At 36.8% G+C, this 22,901-nt stretch overlaps 2 protein-coding genes across 5 annotated transcripts in view; one reads left to right on the top strand and one right to left on the bottom strand.

Annotated features, from left to right (window-relative positions):
• Positions 1-1,609, bottom strand: part of LOC134667309 (ubiquitin carboxyl-terminal hydrolase 4) — a 358,087-nt gene extending 356,478 nt beyond the window's left edge. For both annotated transcript variants that reach the window (XR_010098622.1, XM_063524655.1), the window contains exons 1-2: positions 1,160-1,609; positions 875-1,066 (exon numbers count right to left, since the gene is read on the bottom strand). Coding sequence is in view for 1 of the 2 variants with exons in the window: in XM_063524655.1 (XP_063380725.1) it covers positions 875-1,066; positions 1,160-1,495 (528 nt within the window). In the remaining variant the exon portion in view is untranslated. The remainder of the gene's footprint in view (positions 1-874; positions 1,067-1,159) is intronic.
• Positions 1,610-2,126: 517 nt separating this feature from the next.
• LOC134667307 (phospholipid-transporting ATPase ABCA1-like) overlaps positions 2,127-22,901 on the top strand; it is a 35,634-nt gene continuing 14,859 nt past the window's right edge. For all 3 annotated transcript variants that reach the window (XM_063524651.1, XM_063524652.1, XM_063524650.1), the window contains exons 1-17: positions 2,127-2,356; positions 2,661-2,890; positions 3,635-3,894; positions 5,549-5,722; positions 7,638-7,882; positions 8,486-8,596; positions 9,475-9,616; positions 10,422-10,601; positions 14,215-14,427; positions 15,643-15,737; positions 16,355-16,487; positions 17,244-17,473; positions 17,658-17,823; positions 18,336-18,569; positions 19,158-19,299; positions 22,077-22,174; positions 22,385-22,776. In XM_063524651.1, coding sequence (XP_063380721.1) covers positions 2,679-2,890; positions 3,635-3,894; positions 5,549-5,722; positions 7,638-7,882; positions 8,486-8,596; positions 9,475-9,616; positions 10,422-10,601; positions 14,215-14,427; positions 15,643-15,737; positions 16,355-16,487; positions 17,244-17,473; positions 17,658-17,823; positions 18,336-18,569; positions 19,158-19,299; positions 22,077-22,174; positions 22,385-22,776 — 3,027 coding nt within the window. In that variant the 5' untranslated portion in view covers positions 2,127-2,356; positions 2,661-2,678. The remainder of the gene's footprint in view (positions 2,357-2,660; positions 2,891-3,634; positions 3,895-5,548; positions 5,723-7,637; positions 7,883-8,485; positions 8,597-9,474; positions 9,617-10,421; positions 10,602-14,214; positions 14,428-15,642; positions 15,738-16,354; positions 16,488-17,243; positions 17,474-17,657; positions 17,824-18,335; positions 18,570-19,157; positions 19,300-22,076; positions 22,175-22,384; positions 22,777-22,901) is intronic.

The following is a 22,901-nucleotide window of genomic DNA, read 5'->3' as shown; positions in this document are numbered from 1 at the left end:
CATACTTATATAGATAAATACATACTTATATACATAGAAAACACCCATGACTCCGGAACAAATTTTAGTGTTCATCACAAAAATGAATGCCCTTACTGGGATTCGAACCCAGGACCATCGGCTTCGCAGGCAGGGTCACTACCCACTAGGCCAGACCGGTCGTCAAAATTGCCACAAAAACGGATAGTATTCTGTTATAGCTTTTAAAATCTGTCATACAAGACAAAGCTACAATGTAAATTCACCTGAATTGTATATAACCAAATTTAAAACTGGAAAAATAATTTATCATGGTTTTTTTTTAAATACATTCACAGCTTTGTTAGGCGACCACCACCTATGGGCTCTTGCAAATCCAGTGGAATTACACATGCATTGCCAAGCCTTGCTTATTTATTCTCTTGCTTATTCACTGTATATCGTATTAACTAGGGAGTGCTCCCGGTACTGGTTTTCTATACAAACCCAGCACTGGAACCGGGAATCCCCGGTTCTCGATATACAAACTCAGTACCAGGAGCATTCCCAAGTATTAACATGTTGAGGGACAAATAGGGGCCACACATATTTAACATAGTAAAATCCGGTTGGGTTGAGCACTGGTTGAACACTTATATCCCACCAAAGCTTAAGCCAGCATTACACAGTAGTAAAAAGTACACTAGCATTGGCAACAAGAACATTTAATGCTTCAGCAAACCCTACAACATATGAACATATGTACAACATATGTATGTGGGTACAATAGATGGTCTAATAATATTCTAATAAGAATATGAGGTCCAAATGTTATGAATTGAAAAAAAAATTGCTGAGCTAATCTAATAATCTGCATTGTTTCTCGTAGAGATCAATAGGCACAATCTTTAGTTACCTTGTAATGATCTAGCACAAAATATTCTGCAATAACATCAGTATGTGAAAGGCACTGCAATACAGCGTTCATATAACAAGTGTTGCCATGGTTTTTGATGCCTGTAGCAGCTGGAGTGGAGCCTGGGGGCCATGGAGGGTCACCGCTGCACGGAACTCTCTCACCATTCAAGACTGCTGGAGCTGATTTTACCTGTTAGCAATCATCATATCAATATTTTAAGTCAATAAATAATGAAATCAATATTTTCGCAATAACGCTCAATAACTCATTAAAACTTCTTACCCCGGACACATTAACGGTGCTCATATGTTGCGCTATTTTGTTCAGAAATCGTTTCCATGATGGCCTTCTAAACAACTTCCTCTCAATTACACCGTCGTCCTTCGTGGGTTCTGCGATTGTGGAGCTGGCACTCACTTGCTTATTGTCGCTATCGTTGCTCTTACTTTTGCTGGAACCTGGTTTAGTGGTACCAAAAGGATTGCGAGGCAACGTAAAGGTCCTCTTCAGTCGGGATCCTTCCACCTGTTTTGGTGTCATGTTATTATCCGCCACTTCGTTAATTAATTCACTCTCCGAACATGATTTTAGAACTGATGACAAATTATTAGTCGACATAATCACTGTTTTATTCTATAATTATACTTGAAAAGGCTATAATAAAAAGAAATCTGATTATAAAACATTGCATTGCAATAGATATGTCACTGACATAAGCGCCATTTTGATTAGATCGAATGATACGAATGGAAAGGAACGGATGAGTGAATGGTTGAGTATATTATCCACAGATTAAATTAAGCTCTAACAGACTACCGCACCGCATCGCCTTGGCGCGTCCCTATAAGATAGAAAGATATCTCTTTCTCGCTCTCACTTATAGGTGCGTCGCAGCAAGGTCGGTGGGGTGCCGTATTGTGTTATTGCTTTAATATCGAGGGTTTACTGCAAAACTCGAAAATTTGTTATTTGTTATTTCCCCGGTAAGTCCTCTATAATGTTTGTCCTCTATGCGAGCAGGACTGCAATGTAGGAGTGTTAATGGGGGGCTTTAGATAGTTAAAACAGAGGATCTACCGCAAAAATCGAAATCTATTTTTTTATCTGTCTCTCTATCACTCTTGCAAATTTTGAGCGAGACAGCAAAATTCATTTTTCGATTTTTGCAGTAAACACCCTCGGCTGTCATCTGCAAATGACAGTGTCACTGTCACTGTCAATGTCGAGCTAGTTGTGTGATGTCATGGGAGTGGCGGAAGTGGAACATGAGAAGGAAAATTAAACTGCGGAAAATTGCTAGATTAGTTAGTACGTAAGTGCAGTGAGGTACACGCGTAGTGCGGTTTAATTGTGAGGTTGCGATGATCAAGTGCGTGCATGTGTGTTATTAAAATGAATATTCAGCAAAGAAAACATTTTCGTACAGAATCCGTAGTGTAGGTAAATCTCAATATGAATTTATATTTATTAATTTGAGAGGTAAGTGAATACAGTATTGGGGTATTGTTGTAGTCTATAATTACTACCGCCACAACTACTAAATTTATTCAGTAACTTGGCAAATTACAATTTTTTATCTGATAATTAACTCCTATATTTTTCAAGGATGTATAATAATAGGTATATTTGTTGTGCTACTTTTTACTAGCTCTATAGACCAGACTAGATTATTTATATTTTTACGTGAGTGAACATAGCAATGTTCTTGTAAACCATATTGAAACAAGATGTTACACCAAAATTATTTGAATTAATTTTTATAATATATTCCACTTTTTTTAAGGCACAGAAATTGGATGTGATGGGGTCATTTCAAAAATTAAAACTTTTGGTATGGAAGAACTTTCTCCTACAGAAGAGACATAAATTTCAAACATTGTTTGAAATTGCTTCACCTGTGATATTTTCACTATTTTTAATTTTAATAAGATGTCTCGTGGATCCTAAAGAAAAACCGGAAATTTCTTATCCACCATTTCAACCAATGTATTATAATGCTAGTGGAAGAGAAATGTAAGTATTCTGAGAAAATAATATATTATATTAATACTAGTAGATACTAATTAATGTTGTACTCAATGATAATAACAAAAGAGTATTTATATTTTGTATACTATCTTAGTGACTGATTATTTTGCTATAGTTTGAGAGGTCCTTATTTTGTGGCTTTCCATTATAAAATAAACCTTATGGTAACTGCATAAGGTACTTTTTAATATGGAAAGCCACATTTAATACATTTTTAACTAAATAATAAACAAACCATTTAAATAGCAATCTAGGTTAATTATTAGTAAGTAGTTGAGAATTGGCAGATGGTTTCAATGCTCTCCTACTTTAAAAGCAATAACTAGTATTTTAATGTTATTGGAGTATTTCCAATAACATTATTAGATTTAAAATAAAATTTATAGAAATTATCTGGAATTTGTTTATTATTAACTGAGAGCGTTACTCTTTATCTTAACACACCCTGTATAAAGTCAAGATAATGTTGAATTTAATCATTCATACATATTAATCTGTACAATCTCTGAACTCTTAATATAAAATCAATGTTACTCTGAACAATCTCTTACCTTTTCACATGTAGTTTGCAAGTAGTAAAAACAAGATATATGTACACTGGCATTCAAGAGTGCATGGAGATGTTTCAACCATAATATTAAGACATTACGGTTGGCATCTATCCATGCACTTTTGAATGCCACTGTACATCCCTTTTTTTAAAGTTACAGTTAAATTATCTTTCCCCAGTGGTAATATCACAACAGTAAAACAACAAGGGACCCTAGCATTCTCACCTGAAGGCGCATTACCAAGGAAAGCACTAAAAGATGCCCTGGAATTTGTAGCGATGGAGAACCTTAGTGGTATACTTGCCCTCCTGTTTGACCCTAAAATGCTGCCAGAACCCAAGGGATTTAAGGATGCTAAAAGTATGGAGATAGCCTTAACGCAGCCAAATGCAATGAAATCTATTCTCACTGGAGTACAATTTGAGGATAGCATGGCCAGTAAGTTTACACACATTTGCTTTTGTATTTTTTTTATTCACTTTTATGTTTAGTTCTATCTACTTTTATTATACAACACAGTTTTCCTAAATTGGTAGAACTTAATCCATTTCTCAAAATCAAAATGGTGTAAATACCGAGACTAAAGTTTTCCACTTTTAATTTTTGGTACAAAAACTTTTTGATGCTTTACGATGTATGATAAAACCTGTTATACAGATCTGGCAACACGCCTGGAAACACTGACGAGAAAAACTACCCACATATAGTATGTAGGTACTATGAGAATTAGTAGGAATTTGCTATCTAAAATCCACATTTATGTCATTTTGCCGTACCGTATCTCCGTCGCGTAGCACCGACGAGTATCGTAAATTACGATTCGATTCGTAATTGTTAATGTGGACGCAAAAAAATCGTGATCATCCTAAGCGTTGTTGCGTCTCCAGTAACGATCACGATACACGACCGATAAGGCAAAATGGTGTAAATGTGGACACAGCTTTACGTGACTTGCGAATTGACATAAGTATATACTTAACACACATGCAAGAAACGCTACGCTCCACTCGGTCACTCTACACGTAATACAAACCGGAATTGTCATAAAGACAACCATTTTCAACTTTTTGTTCTAGCATAGAATAAAGCATCAAAACGGTCATTAGCCTCAAACAATACGACCTGATAAAGAAATTGGACGGAGTTATGCACAAACGTTCCAACCCACAAGCGTTTGTCACTAAATTATAGACCTTAAGTCAAAAACAATAGTCATTCATTTCAATTACATTTTATTGTGTAAATATTCCACTGCTGCATTACTGCGTCCCATTAAAATTGGTTCACAATGATTTTAATGGGACGCAGTAATGCAACAAGGGACCCTAGCATGCAACCAGCTATAACAGACTCAAATCAGCATTAATATAATTCCGACACAAGAGCAGCCGATGTAACGGAGCCACGCCGTTTTGTCGCAAGGGGCTACCCGAAGTTTTCATCGATTTTTGACAAGTTTTGAATCGTATCTCCTTTTTTTGCACTACCTACAGATATAATTATAAGACCAACGGTTATCGGTTCTTCAATCTTTTATCTCCGGTTTTGTCCACCAGATTTTGAAAAAAATTAATACTTATTTTTTATGATTTTTTTAAACATTGTCTAAAAAAACACTTTTTTCGTATCTAGTTTGCAGTGAAGGATCTTACGTGTACGAAATCTACATATTTGGGTTCGTCTTTGAAGTCTCGAAAATAGTGTCCAAGGTTTTAATTTTAAACTAATTAACACAAAAGTTATGGCCAGAAAACCAGTTTTTTAGCCTAAAATTGTTCAAATTTGATGCGAAATATCTCGAAGACAATGAACTTTAAAGTAAATATGGGATACTATATTGCTTAAAGCCGTTGCTGTTAATATGATAAGCTACAAAAAACATTAGAAAACTAAGGGATTCAGATCGAAGGTCATTAGCAAGGGGGAGCCCCTTAAATAGAGTTTAGTTATAAGTTCATAAAATATATATGTACGTACGTCTGTAAGGTATAATATATGTACGTTAGTCTGTAAGGTATTTGTAATATGGGCCTTACTGCCTCATTTAAATTTATAAAAATATAAATACATTAAATGAAACTGTATCTTTCAGACGCCACTAAATGGCCCGAGAATGTCGTGATCACGATTCGATTCCCCGCCACGATGAGGACGCCGATGGTCGACAACCCTATAAGGCTCAGTTGGAGGACGAATCTCTTGTTCCCTTTGATCACAAAACCTGGCCCGCGAGACCCTGACGACAAATATGGCGGAAAAACACCAGGTATTTTGTTTTAAATCATAGGTTTTTCTCTCAGGCGTGACTCAATCAGGTCTTCTCTATGCGAAGTCCGTTACAACTATCGAAACTAGATCCGCGATGAATTAGTTAGTTTTATCTAGATCAGGGCTCTCCAAAACTCGACCCGCGAAGCCAGGCTCCAGGTGTTCAGCCCTAACAGCAGCAACCAGATACACCCCCCTCGCCTCTCGGCGCCGACGGTGGCCCGCGCGAAAATTCTGAGGCGCAATATGGCCCTCAGGTAAAAAAGTTTGGAGACCCCTGATCTAGATAATCTCGGGCTGAGTCGGGCTTTTTCGATTCGTACAGGGTAGTCCAATCTTGACATCCAAAAAAATTTTTGGATTTCTCACATCGTGGGCTATACATGTATGTTAGCCGATTTTTCGTAGTTTTGGAGTTATGAATTTATTAACTTTTAACTTTTCTTAAGATATTCCGGGATGGAAACTCAAATCGGTCGCTCAAGACTAAGGTCTCGGAGCAATTTTTCTGTCTCTTTTTTATGCTAAAGTTATGAATTAAATAAGGTTGGGATTATTCACGCATCTACTGGATATTAAAATACCTTTAACATATAACCTTCCCGTCTAGCGCTGTCCTAAATACCTGTATCTTATTAAAGCGATCAAGTTACGCTTAGGGGAAAGTGGGGTAATTACTATCATAAACGTAGATGTCACAAATTGAAGCATTTTGCCGCCATTTCTGTGGTTATCTGCGTATTTAGTATATTATGTAAAAAAACTTATACGTAATTTTAATAATAGTTTGTATAAGTTTTGTTAATAAATATACATATACATACAAACAAAAAAACTTTAAAATCACATAAGATTTGTTGAAAACGAAAAATCAATCATTTATTTTTACTTTTCACTGTCTGTTTTTTTCATGGTTCAATTAGTGATACAAGGGACACAATTAGGAAGCAAAGAATACTTAAGAATGTAATAGGTAATATAATATTCTTTGCTCGTAATTACCTGAAGTAGGTAGTAAATAAATATTGGGGACATGTTACACAGATCAACCTAGCCCCAAACTAAGCAAACCATATAATACTAAAAATGAGTACCTATCACTTTTCCTATTCTGTTTTTAACTTGAGATCACATAGGGCCTAAACTGATTGTATGAAAGGTATATTGTATATAGAAGATATGATGATAGAAGATAACGAAAATATTATGCTTCTACTTCTTTTACTGTCCTTTGTTTAATAAAGTTGTAAAAATACATTAGGTATACCTTTGGTGTTCCGAAATACCCCACTCTCCCTTACTAGTTTCAAGGTTGTTTACTGTTATAATTATACCTACAACTACGTTATGTAATGTCGTCTTGTCGTTCGACAATTTGGAAAAAAATATCATAGATTACGATTACAACGTAAGTTTAAGCAACATAAGTTTGCACTGACTTGGTGTCAATGCATACATATCCCATAGGAACCCCATACTTGACGTAACACTAGGCAGGAAAACATAGCGTTGTATGAATTTATAATCCGTAGTACATATACGTACTTAATAATAATGTGAACCTAATTGATATATTAGTCCACACTATATGTAGGTGATGATGATGATGATGATGATGATGATGATGATGATGATGATGATGATGATGATCATCATCATCATCATCATATGTAGGTATAACTATAATGACTCCTCTACACGATGGGCCAACGCCGGCCACACCAAGGGACGCATTTATGTGTTAGAGGGAGCAAGTGACATTGCTATCTCATTCTACCGCATGGCTGCGTCCCTTGGAGTGGCCGGCGTTGTCCCATCGTGTAGAGGAGCCATAAAGTTTACATTTGAATACCAAGCCCTACACTCGCGTGTTTCGTTATGTCAACAACTAAACCATATAAACTTTTCAACAGGCTATTCCCTAGAGATGTTCCTAGCAGTCCAACACGCAGTGTCACAGGCCGTTATAAAAGAAAAGTTGGGAAAGTCCTTGAACACTAAAGTATTACTGCAGCGATTCCCTCAGTTAGCCTACAGAGATGACCAGCTGTTGATCGCGCTCGAGAAGTTTATCTCCATGATAATAATGCTGTGCTTCGCGTATACATTTGTAAATACTGTTAGAGTTGTGACTTCGGAAAAGGAGCTGCAATTAAAGGTAAGTCGCAAGGTTAAGGCCTGTGCACACCGGTTGCGTGTGCGTAGACATGTGCGTTGTAATATACAGATCCTTATGAGAGACGGCACACCGCTTGCGTGCACGGCTTGCACCATTTTAGCGTAAGTGCCTGTCTGCGCGCACGCAGCTAGTGTGCGTTGGCCTTTATTTATTCAACATGTTATCTCATCTTGCAATTTTCTGATAATTAGAAAGCTGGGATTTTTCTTGCACGCGATTTAAAACGCGAACTTGGCAAGTATTGATATAACCACTTCAATGTAAAGCCTACTACTTTACTGCTGTGATATTTTTAGCAAAGGATTGTTATGCTTTTTATAAACTAAGTTAACTTAGGTTAACATTAAAGTAGCTAAACAAGGTAAGGTCCAGTGGATAATTGAAACAAATCGAAATATCTTCCATGTTTTACACTATTAACCAGAATCACACACAACACATCTTTTTCGCTTTCTGGACAATTATATGGCACTCTAGTTAATAATGTAAAAATTGTAAAACATGGAAGATATTTCGATTAGTTTAAATTACCCCCTGCACTTTAGTTATAAATTTTAAACTTTGAATATGTTTTTGATTCAGGAAACAATGACAATAATGGGCTTGCCGTCCTGGCTGCATTGGCTGGCATGGTTCATCAAGCAATTCTCATTCGTTCTCATTTCCGTTATTCTTATGGTGATTTTATTAAAGGTAAATTCTAGAGTTAGTTCAGTGCGACTCGGATATTGCGTTATAATATTTAAAAAATAAATACATGTATATGGTGGCCAAGCTAGTTTAAGCTTTTAATAATACACTGAAAAATGAGGAGCAAGCCAAAAAGCCGTTAAAACTAAATTTGTTAACCTGTTCAGCGCTAATACACGTTGTCGTTTCGCCTCTACGAAGCATTTTCGCTACATAACGGGAAACCGTTAACGGCTACGACCGTAGCTAAGCGGTGAATGTGTTAAAAAATTGTGAGCTTTCTACCGCGGATTGCCGCTTACAAGGCATCAGGGGGCCTACCGCGAAAACAGAAATTCGCAAATTACGGGCATCTTTCTCTTTTACTCCAATGAAGGTGTAATAAGAGTGGCAGAGAAAGATGCCCGCAATTTGCGAAATACGATTCTCGTGGCAGGTGTATTATCTAGCACGCTCCTTTATTTGCTCCAGTTACTTGCAGGCTTAGGCCCACTTGCACCATTCCACTAACCCGGGGTTAACCGGTTAACCTTGGAGTTGCTATGGTTAGGTTAACTAACTATGCATTAAATACGTAGGTACAAGGTGGGAAGAAGATGATAAGTGGCGAAAAAAATTGAAGAAATTGGAACCTTACGTAATTTTAAGTTCAAATTTCTTCAATAGAATATCTCGAGTTATCAACTTCTTCCCACCGTGTATGGATATTTGAGCATATGGCTCGCTCACGCAACCTGCGCGTTTTTCTGCTTCACAATTGCGTGCTTTTTTAATGTTTTTTTTTACGTTCGTCAAAATATCCGCGTCGCACGGATGCCTACATGATGCACAATCAATTTATTTAAATAATTTGTAATATTACAATTATGTTGTGTTTCTAGATACCATTTAACTCCACCGAAACTGGAGTCAGATACTCGGTGCTCACGTTCACGCCTTGGTCGGTGCTTTTCTTTTTCATGGTGCTATTCGTCATCGCTTCATTAGCATTTTCTTTTATGATCAGCGTGTTCTTCACTAGAGGTAAAATGCACTTTAATTTACTTATTCACACATAAGTAAAACAAAACACCCAGAGCAAAAGATACATGTAAGAATGACTGAAGTTACATTGCCAGTCGACCTCTTAACGCAAACAAGTCATTCTTTTTAAAATAAATACGGAACCCTAAAAAGTATACGGGATGGGACGGGGACAGTTAGAAATCAGCTAACTTTCGTGTCGTATGTGTTTACTTGGATAGTACTTATTTTGCAAATACATAGTTGCGGTGTACAGTCACCGGCAATACTATAATACACAACGTAGACCGCAAAAATATCTTACACGATCTTATTTGTAGAGCCATAAGAGCGTGTCACATATTTTTGCGGCCTTCGAAGAGTAACATATTATTGCAGGTGACTGTACCTACCGAGACACAGGAATTGTATTTTTATTGATTGATTCCAAATTGTTATGCTGGCATATAGCAAATGAAGCAGTTAATAAAGTAGACTAAAATAACCTACATTCGCTTTAATTTTGAAACCCAATTTAACTAAATACATATGATAGTATCATACATACATATGATACACAAAAGCATAAAAATATCTAAGCAAATTTTTAAAATTCATTTGGTTCGTCATATTGTCGGTCATATTGTTGTCGTTATTAGTGTTATTACCCATACCTACCAACCTGCGAACTTAAAACACAGACACCTAGAAATACCTCAACTCCCACAGATGTTCGTAGATTAATTACTAAATCGATGGACCTTGTACTTTTCTTTATGGCCGCTCATTAGTCCAATCAATCATTATACAAGTCATTCTGTTGCAGCGAATACCGCCGCGTCATTCATGGGACTGGCTTGGTTTACCACATACTCGGTGTATATGCTGACGCAAATCATTTACGAGGATGTACACTGGTCTAAAAAGATGATGCTAAGTTTAATTTCGAATGCGGCGATGGGGTTCGCCTTTCAGATGCTCGTTACTTGTGAGGGCACTTCAAGAGGTAATGTATCGCTATGTAAAACCGACCTTTATATACAAGGTGGCTAAAAATAATAACCGCATTCCCGTTGCCAGGAATGTTTTGGGATACTGAGCAACTTTTACTATGACACCAACCCCGAAATCGCGAAAAATAATTTGGCTGTTTCATTCAATTTGGCTGCTTCATTCAATTTGGCTGATCCATTTTCTATAGGATGGTAAATTTTTTTCGCGATTTCGAAGTTGGTCCCATGGAAAAATTTGCTCAGTATAATCCCAAAACCTCCCTGGCTACGGCTACGGGAATGCAGTTTTTTTTAGCCACCGTGTATACCTATTCTGACAAAAAGAGTAGAAATTAATAAAGTCGCAACACTGTAGTGTCGTCCCTTTTCTTATATAGATTGATTTGAAAGATAATATAGTATTGCCCCTTTGAATTTCTACTCTTTTTTTGTCTGAGTATATCTAGTAGGTAGGTACAGTCAGCAGCAGAACATTCAAAACGGCATAAAAATACTTTACTGTTGCAGCAACAGAAGCAAGAGCGTGTGCATATTTGCTCTTAGTTGCTTCTGCTGATGACTGTACCTTAGTAGGACTTACATATTATTGAATTTTCGTTGGTTACAAGTTAACATTTGATTATTGTCCATGACATTTGTGAATTATTCTTGAACTCCCTTGGCCTCATACATGCATACATATACTGATTATTACTTGTCTATACTACAAAGCTACACGTCATCGTAGACGTCTATTTATGACGCTGTAGGCTTAGACTGTCTACATAAAATTTAAGTACCTATATGGTAATATCGAATATTAGATAAAATTCGCTCACATAAATAAGCCAAATAGGTGATAGCCCGAAGGGCTGATATTAATAATTGTAGGTATGTTTCATAATAAATACGCAGCTATTTGCATTTTCCCACCGCCCCAACAACATGTGATGCGTATGTACAAACTTCGCCACAATCAACCTTATTTCATTGCAATAAGGTCTGATTTACACTTATAGTCGTTGCCGCTTAATAGGCATAATTACTCCATGACCGAAGTCCATCTGGCCTGAATTCTCATGGTTAAATACTAAGCACGGGCGAGCGTTCCACTCGACCCTCCAAGTATAGTCGTAACTTATAACTGGGGCTTTACTTAAGGTGCTGATAGCTAGCTGATAGACTCGAGCAGGACATCAAATCAGGGATGTTGCGGATGCAGATTTTTTGACATCCGCGGATGCGGATATTTAAAGGCTCACATCCGCGGATGTGGATGCGGATGTGGATGTCAAGATTAGCTACTTAAAAAAACGTTAAAAATTACATTTTAAAATTTTTATTTTAAAAAAACGAAACATATAGTACCTATTTGAGCAAGAATTTAGGTGCGTTATATTTGAATAAACAGTAACGTGGCCGACTTTTCTGGATCTAGATGATTTCGTTATAGGTAATGACGATATTACCTAGCACTTACGCCGCCCCTAAGACGTCCCTGTACCGACAGGTTCGACATCTGCATCCGCATTAAGCTCGGCATCGATTTTATGCGGATGCGGATTTTCAAAATAATGCATAAGTTCCGCGGATGCGGATGCGAATATTTGCAACATCCCTTCATCAAATATGCGCAGTTTTTAAGTAGATTCGGCGACTTGCTCGACGATCGCTAGTAATAACCCTGGTTAACAGCCGCCATCTACTTCAGCTGTCAAAGTAGGCGGCATTGTTTGATCATAGACAATCTCTTCTACAATCATAAACTGTTTGGCTTGCGAACCGCTCAATAACGATGAGTTGATACCACTATCTGATGTTGTATGTCATTCTTTGATACGCCCACATTCGATGGATCACAAATGGAATTAATTAGTTATTTTATTGTGAATGCTGAACATCTAATAGCTATTTCAATTCAGGGGCCAAGTATGGGGAATTGTTTATGTTAGTTTGCTCTTTTTAAAGGTTTATTTCACTGCAAATTAAGTGAGACAATTATTTGATAATATAATAAATGGAAAAATGCAAGTCATTGTTAGTTTAAAAAATCAGTAAAACAATAAAATGTCAATTTTTTTTTTTATGAATTGACTTTGAGTAAGATAATTAATTAGGCAGGAGTTAATCACTAAACATATGCTATGGACATAATAGGCTCAATGGAGTGCTTTGTCACGTTTTCTTTAGGTTTATGACATTCAATCGAGTGAGCCTATTAATTGTGACACGCGTAACATATAGACAAAAATACACCGAACGGCGAACGGATAGTGACATCAGAATGATATCTTCATGATGTTATTTACTGTTCGTACGTCTCATTCGCGCCAATACATTTACGGACAAGTACCTACGGGATAAATGCACAATAACTTAATGACATTATACACCGTGTTTTTATTGAATTCCGCTAACTTCGGCGTATGGTTAAGTACCTACGTTTAAGAGAACTAAATGGCATAGTTGATTAAAAAAAAAAATTTTTTTTGCGTTTTTGGAAAAAAAAAATTACGTTTAAAAAGTAATTAAATGTAGCATAATATAGCGTTGTTGTAACACGGGCATTACATTTAACTCAACCAAATAATTGAAATCAACACGGTGTATATATGTCAGTGACGTCAGTGTACGTTGGAATTGGCCTGACAGTCGGATCATCTTCAAGTCAACGATTTATGTCTAAATACTGTACGGCCTTGCTTCGCGTTTTTGTTGTTGCCTTGTTACTTGGCAACTTAGTAAATTGCTGTGTTTAGAATAACGTTACTTTACGATTATTTACTAAGAATCGTCGTATGAAGACGCAAATTTCAAAAATTCATACTAACAACATATGACCAAACCTTTGGTTGTTATCGTTTGGTTTGTAAAAATGGCAAACACGGAACCTTTGTAGTTTTGTCATGTCTGTCGGCTTGTCTCAAGCACTTTATTTTCTGAGAAAGCACCTTTAAAGTGTAGGTAGCTGCTTTTTAATTATTTAAAAATGTATATGTTGTCAGAAACTTATTTTAGACAAACTTTATCGTGTGACACATCATACGATAGGTTTTAAAAATAATTACCTATCGCATCGCGAGTCGATAAAATGTGATCATAGGATATACATATTACATAACTTCTACGAATAGGCTGTTATTATACTTAACAGGTATTTAATTGACCCCGACTGTAACTAAGGATGAAGGTAATTAATTATGACGCGTTTGCATACATATATGCGTTACCTACTATTACGTACCTACCTATAGTTCTACTTATATATGAATGTACCCCTCTGTCTGTCTGTGTACGGAGCTAATGGAATTTACGCGAAATTTCAACTACCTACATATTTTTCTCTATTTGTGTGATAAGTCGATATTAAACTTTCGTGAGACATATTTTAAATTGTTTATACGACAACGGTTTCACTCACTTGAATTTTTTGGCGACATGTTTCGCCAATAGCGACACATGTTGTTGTTATCATGTTGTGTGATAAGTATAGATTTTCATAACTTATTTCAGTTTTTCCCTTTAGCAAAGAGTTATATTGACGATTTTTTTTTGTTATAGTTAATACCTCTTTCCGTCTGTTTTACTGTGTACATAATATTAACATATTCTTATTTATTTATCCAGGTTTACAGTGGCACGAATTCTTCAAACCCGTATCTTACCACGACGATTTCATGCCTGGCCATGTGGCCATAATGTTAGTCCTGGACACAATATTGTACATGCTGATTGCTATGTACATGGAGAAAATAATACCGGGGAGATATGGAGTGCCCATGCCGTGGTATTTTCCTTTTACGAAAAGTTTTTGGGTGCCAAATAAAATCAAAGTTGCAGGTAAGTCCATTTTTGTAGTGTGTAGGTAGCTAAAAGTACATCCGTTCCGCACCAATTTTGGTGGCTAGCAATAAGCCGCGCGAGGCGCTGTCGCCACCTAGCGGCCATATCTGTCCTGATCGTAACAGACGCGTTTTGTTAGAGAGCGAGTCTTCTGTACCTGGTACTATTATTTATAGTGTGTAAAAGTTTTACTGTTTTACATAGAAATATGGCTAGAAAGGAAGAACTTACATCTGCCCCCGCCTCAGTTATAGGTATTGAAGCATAGAAAGCCATATACATCAACAGTCGCGTACAGTCTGCAATACTATTCGCTTAGCACCTTTGCAACAAACTTCTATGCAGGGGTGAGGGGGGTACCTTTTCACTGCAGCTGACTGTATATGAAACTTCCAGCATCATTTTAAATTTGAATTTCTTATATCCACTATTTTTATCTGTGTGAGAGGAATCCACCTACGAGATTTATTTGTACCTGGCTATTGTAAAAGACAGACTATTTTACACAAAAGTGACCCTCTTCAAGTTCATGATTTATTGTTTCAATAATAAATCAAATATCAATGTCGTGGTGTGACATTGAATACCGAAGCGTGTGTCAAACCGTTTGTTCATAAATTGCGTTAGATATTCATTACTAAACAGTATCTAATGAATGTACGAAAAACTTTTATATGTTCAGTTTCGAAATTTAGCGGTAATGGCTATCTATTTATTTAATTTATTTAATCGTATGGCGCATATACATAAACATTTTTACAATAGATAGCTACATAACTATAATTATAAGTCCACATTCAGGGACCCGATCCACGAGATTGCGTCGGATGTTAACTTGAACAGATCTTCCGGAGAGCCAGAGAAAGAGTGTAGAGGGCAACGCCGAATGATGTGCGTGTGTGTGTGTGTGGCTATCTATAAAGTTAAGAATTACATGTAATAAGCCGTAGTAATTTTTTCTTTATTTTGTCACATTACTACACCTTAACAAAGTCCCCCGCCGCGTCTGTCTGTTTGTTGTTGTAACAAATTGCGCCCGTGCGCAGCCGGGGCGGGTCGCTAGTGTAGCTTGTAAATACATCACATCAAGTCCATCTTGCTTTATGGAAAAATCGCTCAGCATTGACAATGAAAATGATTTAATAATACGTTTGTAGTATTAATTATCGTCTATCTATAACAAATATGTCATGAAAATATTATTTTTTTCAGATCTTGCTAATAATTCAGATGCGGAATATAAGAACGCGTTGTTGAAAGTGGTTCACGACGAAGAACCTGATGCAGTACCCACAGTTAATATTAAGGTGAGTGATCCGAATGTTGATTTTCCATTTTTTTTAATCTGAATAAACATATATCACTGCAAAGATACGTTTGGCACATTAGCATTATATAGAGAACATCTAAATATTAAGCATTTTTAGGGTTCAGTTGGACCCAAAGGGTAAAAACGGGACCCTATTACTAATACTCCGCTGTCCGTCCGTGTGTCTGTCACCAGGCTGTATCGCATGAACCGTGATAGCAAGAAATTTTCACAGATGTATTTCTGTTGCCACTATAACAACCAATACTAAAAAGCACGGCACCCTCGATGGGCGAGTCCGACTCGCACTTGGCTGTTTTTTTTAATATACCAAGACTTCAAGAGACACTGATTTACAGTATTATAGTAGAAAACCATGATACGATATGATTCACTGTTTTATTGCGGATTGTATTATAATCGAAATATATCATGAGAGTTAAAATTATTTTGAATAATAAACACTTAGAAATGTAAATGAAAGAAATGCTAATATATTTTACGAGGAATCTTCTTAACAAAAAATAAATAACTTCTATGCATTTATGCAATTCAAATTAACCTTCACAGAATCAAAGAGTCAATTTATTCAAGTGATTTTATTTTTACTTTCAGAACCTTACAAAAATTTTTAGAGGACGAAAAAAAGCAGTAGACAATTTAAATTTGCGAATATACGAAAATGAAATCACTGTATTATTAGGACATAATGGAGCTGGGAAAACAACAACCATATCTATGCTGACAGGTAGGTAAATAATAAAATCTCTTCACACTATACAAACAATTCAAGTATACTAACAACAAACACCAAGGAACAAAGTACGAGTATAAGCGCCACTTGCACCATCCGACTAACCCGGGGTTAACCGGTTACACCGTTAACCCAGTGTCAAATTATACTATGGTATGGTAACTCTAGGTTTAACCGGTTATACCCGGGTTAGTGAATGGTACAAGTGGCCTTAAGATGGACTTATTATTTATTTAACCCCTTTCCAGGCCGCACCAATCTACAGGTTTTCCCGAAAAATCCAAATATATTCCAATTAATCCAGCTTTAATGATTCATTTGAAGACAAGTCAAATAACGTGTTTTTAGTCGCCTACCATTATTTATAATCGTCGACAAATTAAATGATCTTTCGTAATCTTTATTGCAACGAGTAAAGGTCTCCTAATCCTCAAAAACTGTTGGCGTTTGTACGGCGCATTCGCCAGATCCAGACATTTCAGACGCATTTTAATCTTATACCTTTAAACAAAAATTCTTGTATATTTATTTCTTTATATATATATTTCGGGGATCTCGGAAACGGCTCTAACGATTTCGATGATATTTAGTATATGGGCATAAAATCCTTTATGCCCATATCGTTTCCGGGGGCACAAAATCGATCTAGCTATGTCTTATCTCTGGGAAACGCGTATTTTTGAGTGTCTATATTATGTTTTCCGAGCAAAGCTCGGTCTCCCAGATATTAATCTCTAAATGTACGAACAGGTACCGTGCCACCAACGTCAGGGACGGCCACAGTAAGCGGCTTCAACATCGTCACAGAGACAGAGCAGGCGCGCAAGTCGCTCGGCATCTGTCCACAACACAACGTGCTCTTTCCGGACCTCACGGTCAAAGAACACCTCATATTCTACTCCCGGTTAAAAGGAGTGTCGGCTAGACAGTTAAATAGCGAAGTTGATCATTTTGTTAAGCTGTTGGAGTTAGAAGACAAGGTAGGTTTTAACATAAGATTTGTACTTAAATATGTGGACAAGTTGCGTTCTCGAAACTACATACTAAATACATACATACTAAATTAAAATAAAGTTTAAGAATATTGCGCAAGTGAATGACGGTTACTCGATGATTTTGCGTCATGAACTGTAAATTCAAACTAAATAAATTGTTTTTCAACAGAAAGACACATTATCAAGTAATCTATCAGGCGGACAGAAACGTCGACTCTCAGTCGGGGCCGCCATGTGCGGGAAGTCTCGGGTTGTCCTATTAGACGAGCCCACTTCGGGCCTCGACCCGGCCGCCAGGCGGGGATTATGGGACCTCTTGCTCAAAGAAAAGAAAGGTCAGTATTATCCTATAGGTCATTTGGGAAATGTAAAACTTACTATAGTTACCCTTTACTGAAATTACAATGATTTGTTTAAATTTGAACTTTAATGGGAGTCAATAGAGTTGGACATTTTAAGTACCATGTATGGCTTCGTTTACACATGGGATAGTCATTTTCGATTGTTCTCTATAGTCAGAAAGGCATTTTCACCCTGAAATACCTATATCCTGGTGACTAGAAACTAGTCAATAGTAAGTCCTAGCTACATAAAGCGTACTTTTAAACAAACATCTACTAGAGGATTTGTCCCGATTTCTATTTTTAGACTTGTTCCAAATAACCTTTCTTATACATACCATCGCCCACACTTAGTAAACACTGTCTATCGGTAGACCTTATGCCTTTTGTAATAAAGTCCACCGATATAAATACAGTTAGGAGTGTTGCTGTTTGTACAAAACTCCGGTACACAGCTACTGTATGCGTTCTAATCAACTCAATTATATTTTTTTTTCTTCTAAAAGGTCGCACCATAATCCTCACAACGCATTTCATGGACGAGGCGGACGTCCTCGGCGACCGTATCGCCATCATGGCCGGTGGTAAACTACAGTGCAACGGCACGCCATACTTCCTGAAGAAACATTACGGCATCGGCTACAAACTCACCATTGTGAAGGCCGAGAACTGCAACGTCGACAATGTGACGAGTTTCTTCAAACAGTATATACCGGATATTAAGGAAAACTCTAACATAGGTAAGTATATTTTATAGTTTGTATTTTTATTTAATTTCTAGTTTTAATATTGTATTATTATGATTATTCTATAATAATTATTATCTGGTAACAGATTTATCTATTTCTTTGCTTTACTTTGTAACATGTGAAATACAGTCGTTCTATACAATAGAGTGGGCTATTTTTGACGGCGGACGAGCTTGCGTGCGATTTTAGTTACATTGCGGACAGTTAGTTACGACCAATTCAACCGGCCGATCTAAACCCGCAATGTAATGAATGAAACTCGCATGCGAGTTCTCGCATCGTCTAAATGAACCCTAACTCCTCTCTAACACACGTGGCCTTGAGATCTAGTGCCGAGTCAGTATAGACTCAGCTAATCAAAGTGACTATACATTTTTTCTGTAGAATGCGTAATCATGTTATTTAATTTAGGTACCTAAGCTTCATTTTACGTTCAGGTACTGTTATCAAAATTAGACATATAAATATGCACAGAAATTTGCAGGCCTCTAATAAAGACCGATTATAATCTTAAATTTACAATGATTCGGTCGATTTCTTGTAATATTTTTAATTATAGGTATCATGTAAACATTTCAGGTTCCGAATTAACGTATATCCTACCAAACGAAAATGTTAGCAAGTTCCCTGAAATGCTGAAACAATTTGAGGAGAGAAGAGAGGCTTTGCAAGTTTCGAGCTACGGTCTTTCGGTCACCAGCCTTGAAGAAGTTTTTATGAAGTAAGTGAAATTTTGGAGACGAGGGTTTTTATTCCGGAAATTAACCCTTTGACCGCCGTTGGCATGTATACAAGACAACGATAGAACGATACACTGGCGCCGCTGTCTTGTATACAAGACACAAATTCAACCGCTCGGTAAATGTGAAAAAACATCAATTGTAGTATTTTTTACACTCGTGTTAATGTTTTAGGTCTTTGATTTTTAAAATAATTGCATTCAAAGCAGATAAATAAATCCATTCTTTTATAATAAGGCAATCAAAAAAATTGCCCCAGTTTTCAACGTTTTTCATGTTCCTCGTCGCCGTTGTCTTGTATACAAGACAGCTAGGGATGGGAATGTTAACTCGATATGAGAATATTAGAGGTGCAACGGATAGTTGTTTGGCCGGATACCGGATATTCGGCCTGACCATCGGCCGAATATCTGGTATCCGGCCGCCGAATATTCGGTCAGCGGAGCTGCACCTACATTTCGGTTATTCAGGTGCGCATTCTGCAGTTTTGACCTGTTTCTAAGTGAACGTTCGCGCGGACACATTTCTAGGTTCGAAATGAGTTCGAAGTCAGTGGAATCTCTAAATTGTTTTAAAATAATAAACAAGTACGATTATGACCGTGACTGTTTCTTAAATCCAATTTGTTTACTCCGAAATCAAGCAATGGTACTATCCGGTATCCGGCCGGATAATAGGGCACTATCCGATATCCGACCGGATAATAGGGCACTATCCGGTATCCGGCCGGATATTAAAATACTGGCCGGATAGGCCGGATACCGGATAGTAACCGAATATCCGCTGCTTCTCTAGAGAATATTCAAATTAAATATCAAGTGGCCAATCTGGTTTTATTTAAGCATTTGAACACCTGTTAAATGCCAATTGGTGATAACTAGTAACTAGAATACGTTAAACGAGAGAGAGACAGGCATAACTGTAGCTGGAGTTCAGGGAACTTGTTCAGCTGTCCATAGTAGAGTCAGACAAGTAAATCTGTCCTTGTGGTCTATTTGCAGAACAAATGATTCATTTTAAGATGATAGTGTATACTACAAAACGTAATTCAAGACCAAAAAAAGTAAGAAATGTTGCCACTTTTTACTAGCGCGTCTTGTATTTATGTACAAATAAATAAATAAAAGTACTATATTAAATAGTAGGAGTAAAATTACTAAGGAATAAATTATCTGAGCGTGATTATTTATCAAAAGGAATTTACTATTTTACAAACAAATTATTGCAATGGCAACATTGTCGTACTTTTTTTGGTCTTGAATTACGTTTTGCAGTATAGTGGGGAGTGATACCCTGCAGTGACCGCTTCGCACAAGAATGGTACCTACAGGCGGACGCTCGGACTAGTCAGTGTCGCCTAACTATGAGAATGTTACCTATGTATTTGAATATGACGAAAAATTATTATGGTAGGGAGAGTGTAATACGGGAACTGACAATCTCTTCTAAGGAACATGTCGAATGTGAAACATGCATTCCCGAACATTTCTGATCCCCACCCTTTCCAATATTATTGTTCTTCACTCATTGACAATTCAACCCACGTGTCATTTTCCCCAATGCAGCTCCGATACATTTATATTATCGACACACGATGCGCGGCTCTAACCTAACGCTTATAAAGTTTATGTACCGACAAGCGCTTACGCCGTTGATCTAGAGACTATTATTACTTAATCCGCGCGGAAACGGTCCTTGTCGGTCTGCACTGCGGGCAGTCCATGCGCGCCGTTGTCATGTATACAAGACTTCTCGTAGAGCCTAGTGCGGTGATATTACGTCATGAATCGATATTGTTTAGTGGTTGTTTTTAATGATAAAGACCTTTATTTTTAACATTGTCGTGTGTAAAAAATATGTTAATTTTTGGCATTCTCGAAATAAATTAAAGTTGGTTAAGAACAAAGCCAAATTGAGAAGATTTTTACCATAAATTGTAAATATCGATATCACAATTTGCAATCCCTAAACTTTTTATTAGTTGTTTACTTAAAATTTACTCTGGCGTGTGAGTGAGCGTCTTTGCGGACTAGGTCCGGCGGCCAAAAGGTTAAAGAACCGAGTTTGCAATATTCTTACCCCCGGAGTTCACACAATATTTTTTATAACACTTGCGTAGAAAAAACTAAATTTTAAGCGAAATACATAATTCTTAAATACGGTGACATTACCATCATTCGTCCGCCATATTGTCAGTCTTTGACAGGTTAGACATCAAAGGCAGTGAAGGCACAAATCCAACCGGCATTATTATTAAGCCACGATTGAAAAATGTTTAAAAAATATTATACATAAACGGCTATTAAATTGCTCTAATTATTTACTTTTAATATTATATTATACACTACTTGTTTCATATGAAATAGTGACATAATTAAAAAAGCTATACCTAACTCCCTAGGGAGTTATCGCTTTTATATTCTCAATCCATAACTCCCGTGGGAACAATATAGGCCTTTGTCCTTTAGTACACCTGCATGAAATAAGATTTTTTTCGATAAAGCGTGATGAAAAAATTATTAAAAATTAAACCCGTATATATGTACTTAGTTACAATGTGCAACCTTGTATCACTTATTAAAAGAATACCTACTCATTAAGTTAAGCAGAAATGTATGCATTCGTATGGAGACATTTCTGCTTGATATCATAATTCTTAGAATAAAGGAGAAGTGGAAAAACTCACTCTCACTTGCGAGACATTGAGTTTTTCCAATTTTCCTTGAGTTCTAATACTAATTTATTTAAATAACTCCAGAGTGGGAGCGGAAAAAACGGATGGAAATTCATCTATTGATCTCAAGAACGTGCATAATGACCACGCTATAGTACCTATGGACAAACATTATCAAAACAGTAAGTTTGCAAAGTCACTCGTATTCTCAGTGCTCTTACTTATTGGCATGTACTTTTAATTATTACTAAGCCCCATTCAGACGGCTCAAGAACTTGCCTGCAATGCGATTGACCAAATACCGCAATGTAACGAAAATTTGCATGCAAATTGAATTGTCTAAATGGGGCTTTAGTGGGTGAAATAACTTGAACTGTGACTCATTATTTCAGATTTAGATACAGAACCGATACAGAAAGAAAGAGGATTCAAATTGCTCAAAAACCACATAAAGGCCATGTTTCTTAAGCTAGCATACAATTCGACCAGGAATAAACTTGTAATGTTCATACAAATTATATCACCAATCATCAACATATGTCTATCAGTAGTTATTGCGAGGTCCTGGAACTTTATTCGTTCTTTGCCTCCTTTGACGCTTAGTTTGGAGAGTGGGTTTAAGAAAACGCAGACTCTGATATCGTACAGTTCTAAAATGGAAGCTGATAGTATGGGCCAAAAAATTCTGAACGCGTACAAAGATTACTTCAAGCGATCGAAGTACCCTGGCATGTCGTATAATGACATCGCAACGATGGATATGGGACGTTACTATCTAAAGCTGGTACGTCTTCTTATTGTTACAGTTAAACTATTCTTAAAATGCACGCGCCATTACAATCCTATTCAATCTAGATCCAAATTGTAAGGAAGATTCGAATGAAATAATACAAATGTGACCTCATCGCG

Source organism: Cydia fagiglandana, chromosome 9, assembly GCF_963556715.1.
Source record: "Cydia fagiglandana chromosome 9, ilCydFagi1.1, whole genome shotgun sequence".
Classification (NCBI taxonomy): domain Eukaryota; kingdom Metazoa; phylum Arthropoda; class Insecta; order Lepidoptera; family Tortricidae; genus Cydia; species Cydia fagiglandana.
Note: the sequence above shows the minus strand (reverse complement) of the source record. Positions and strands in the feature narration are given on the sequence as shown.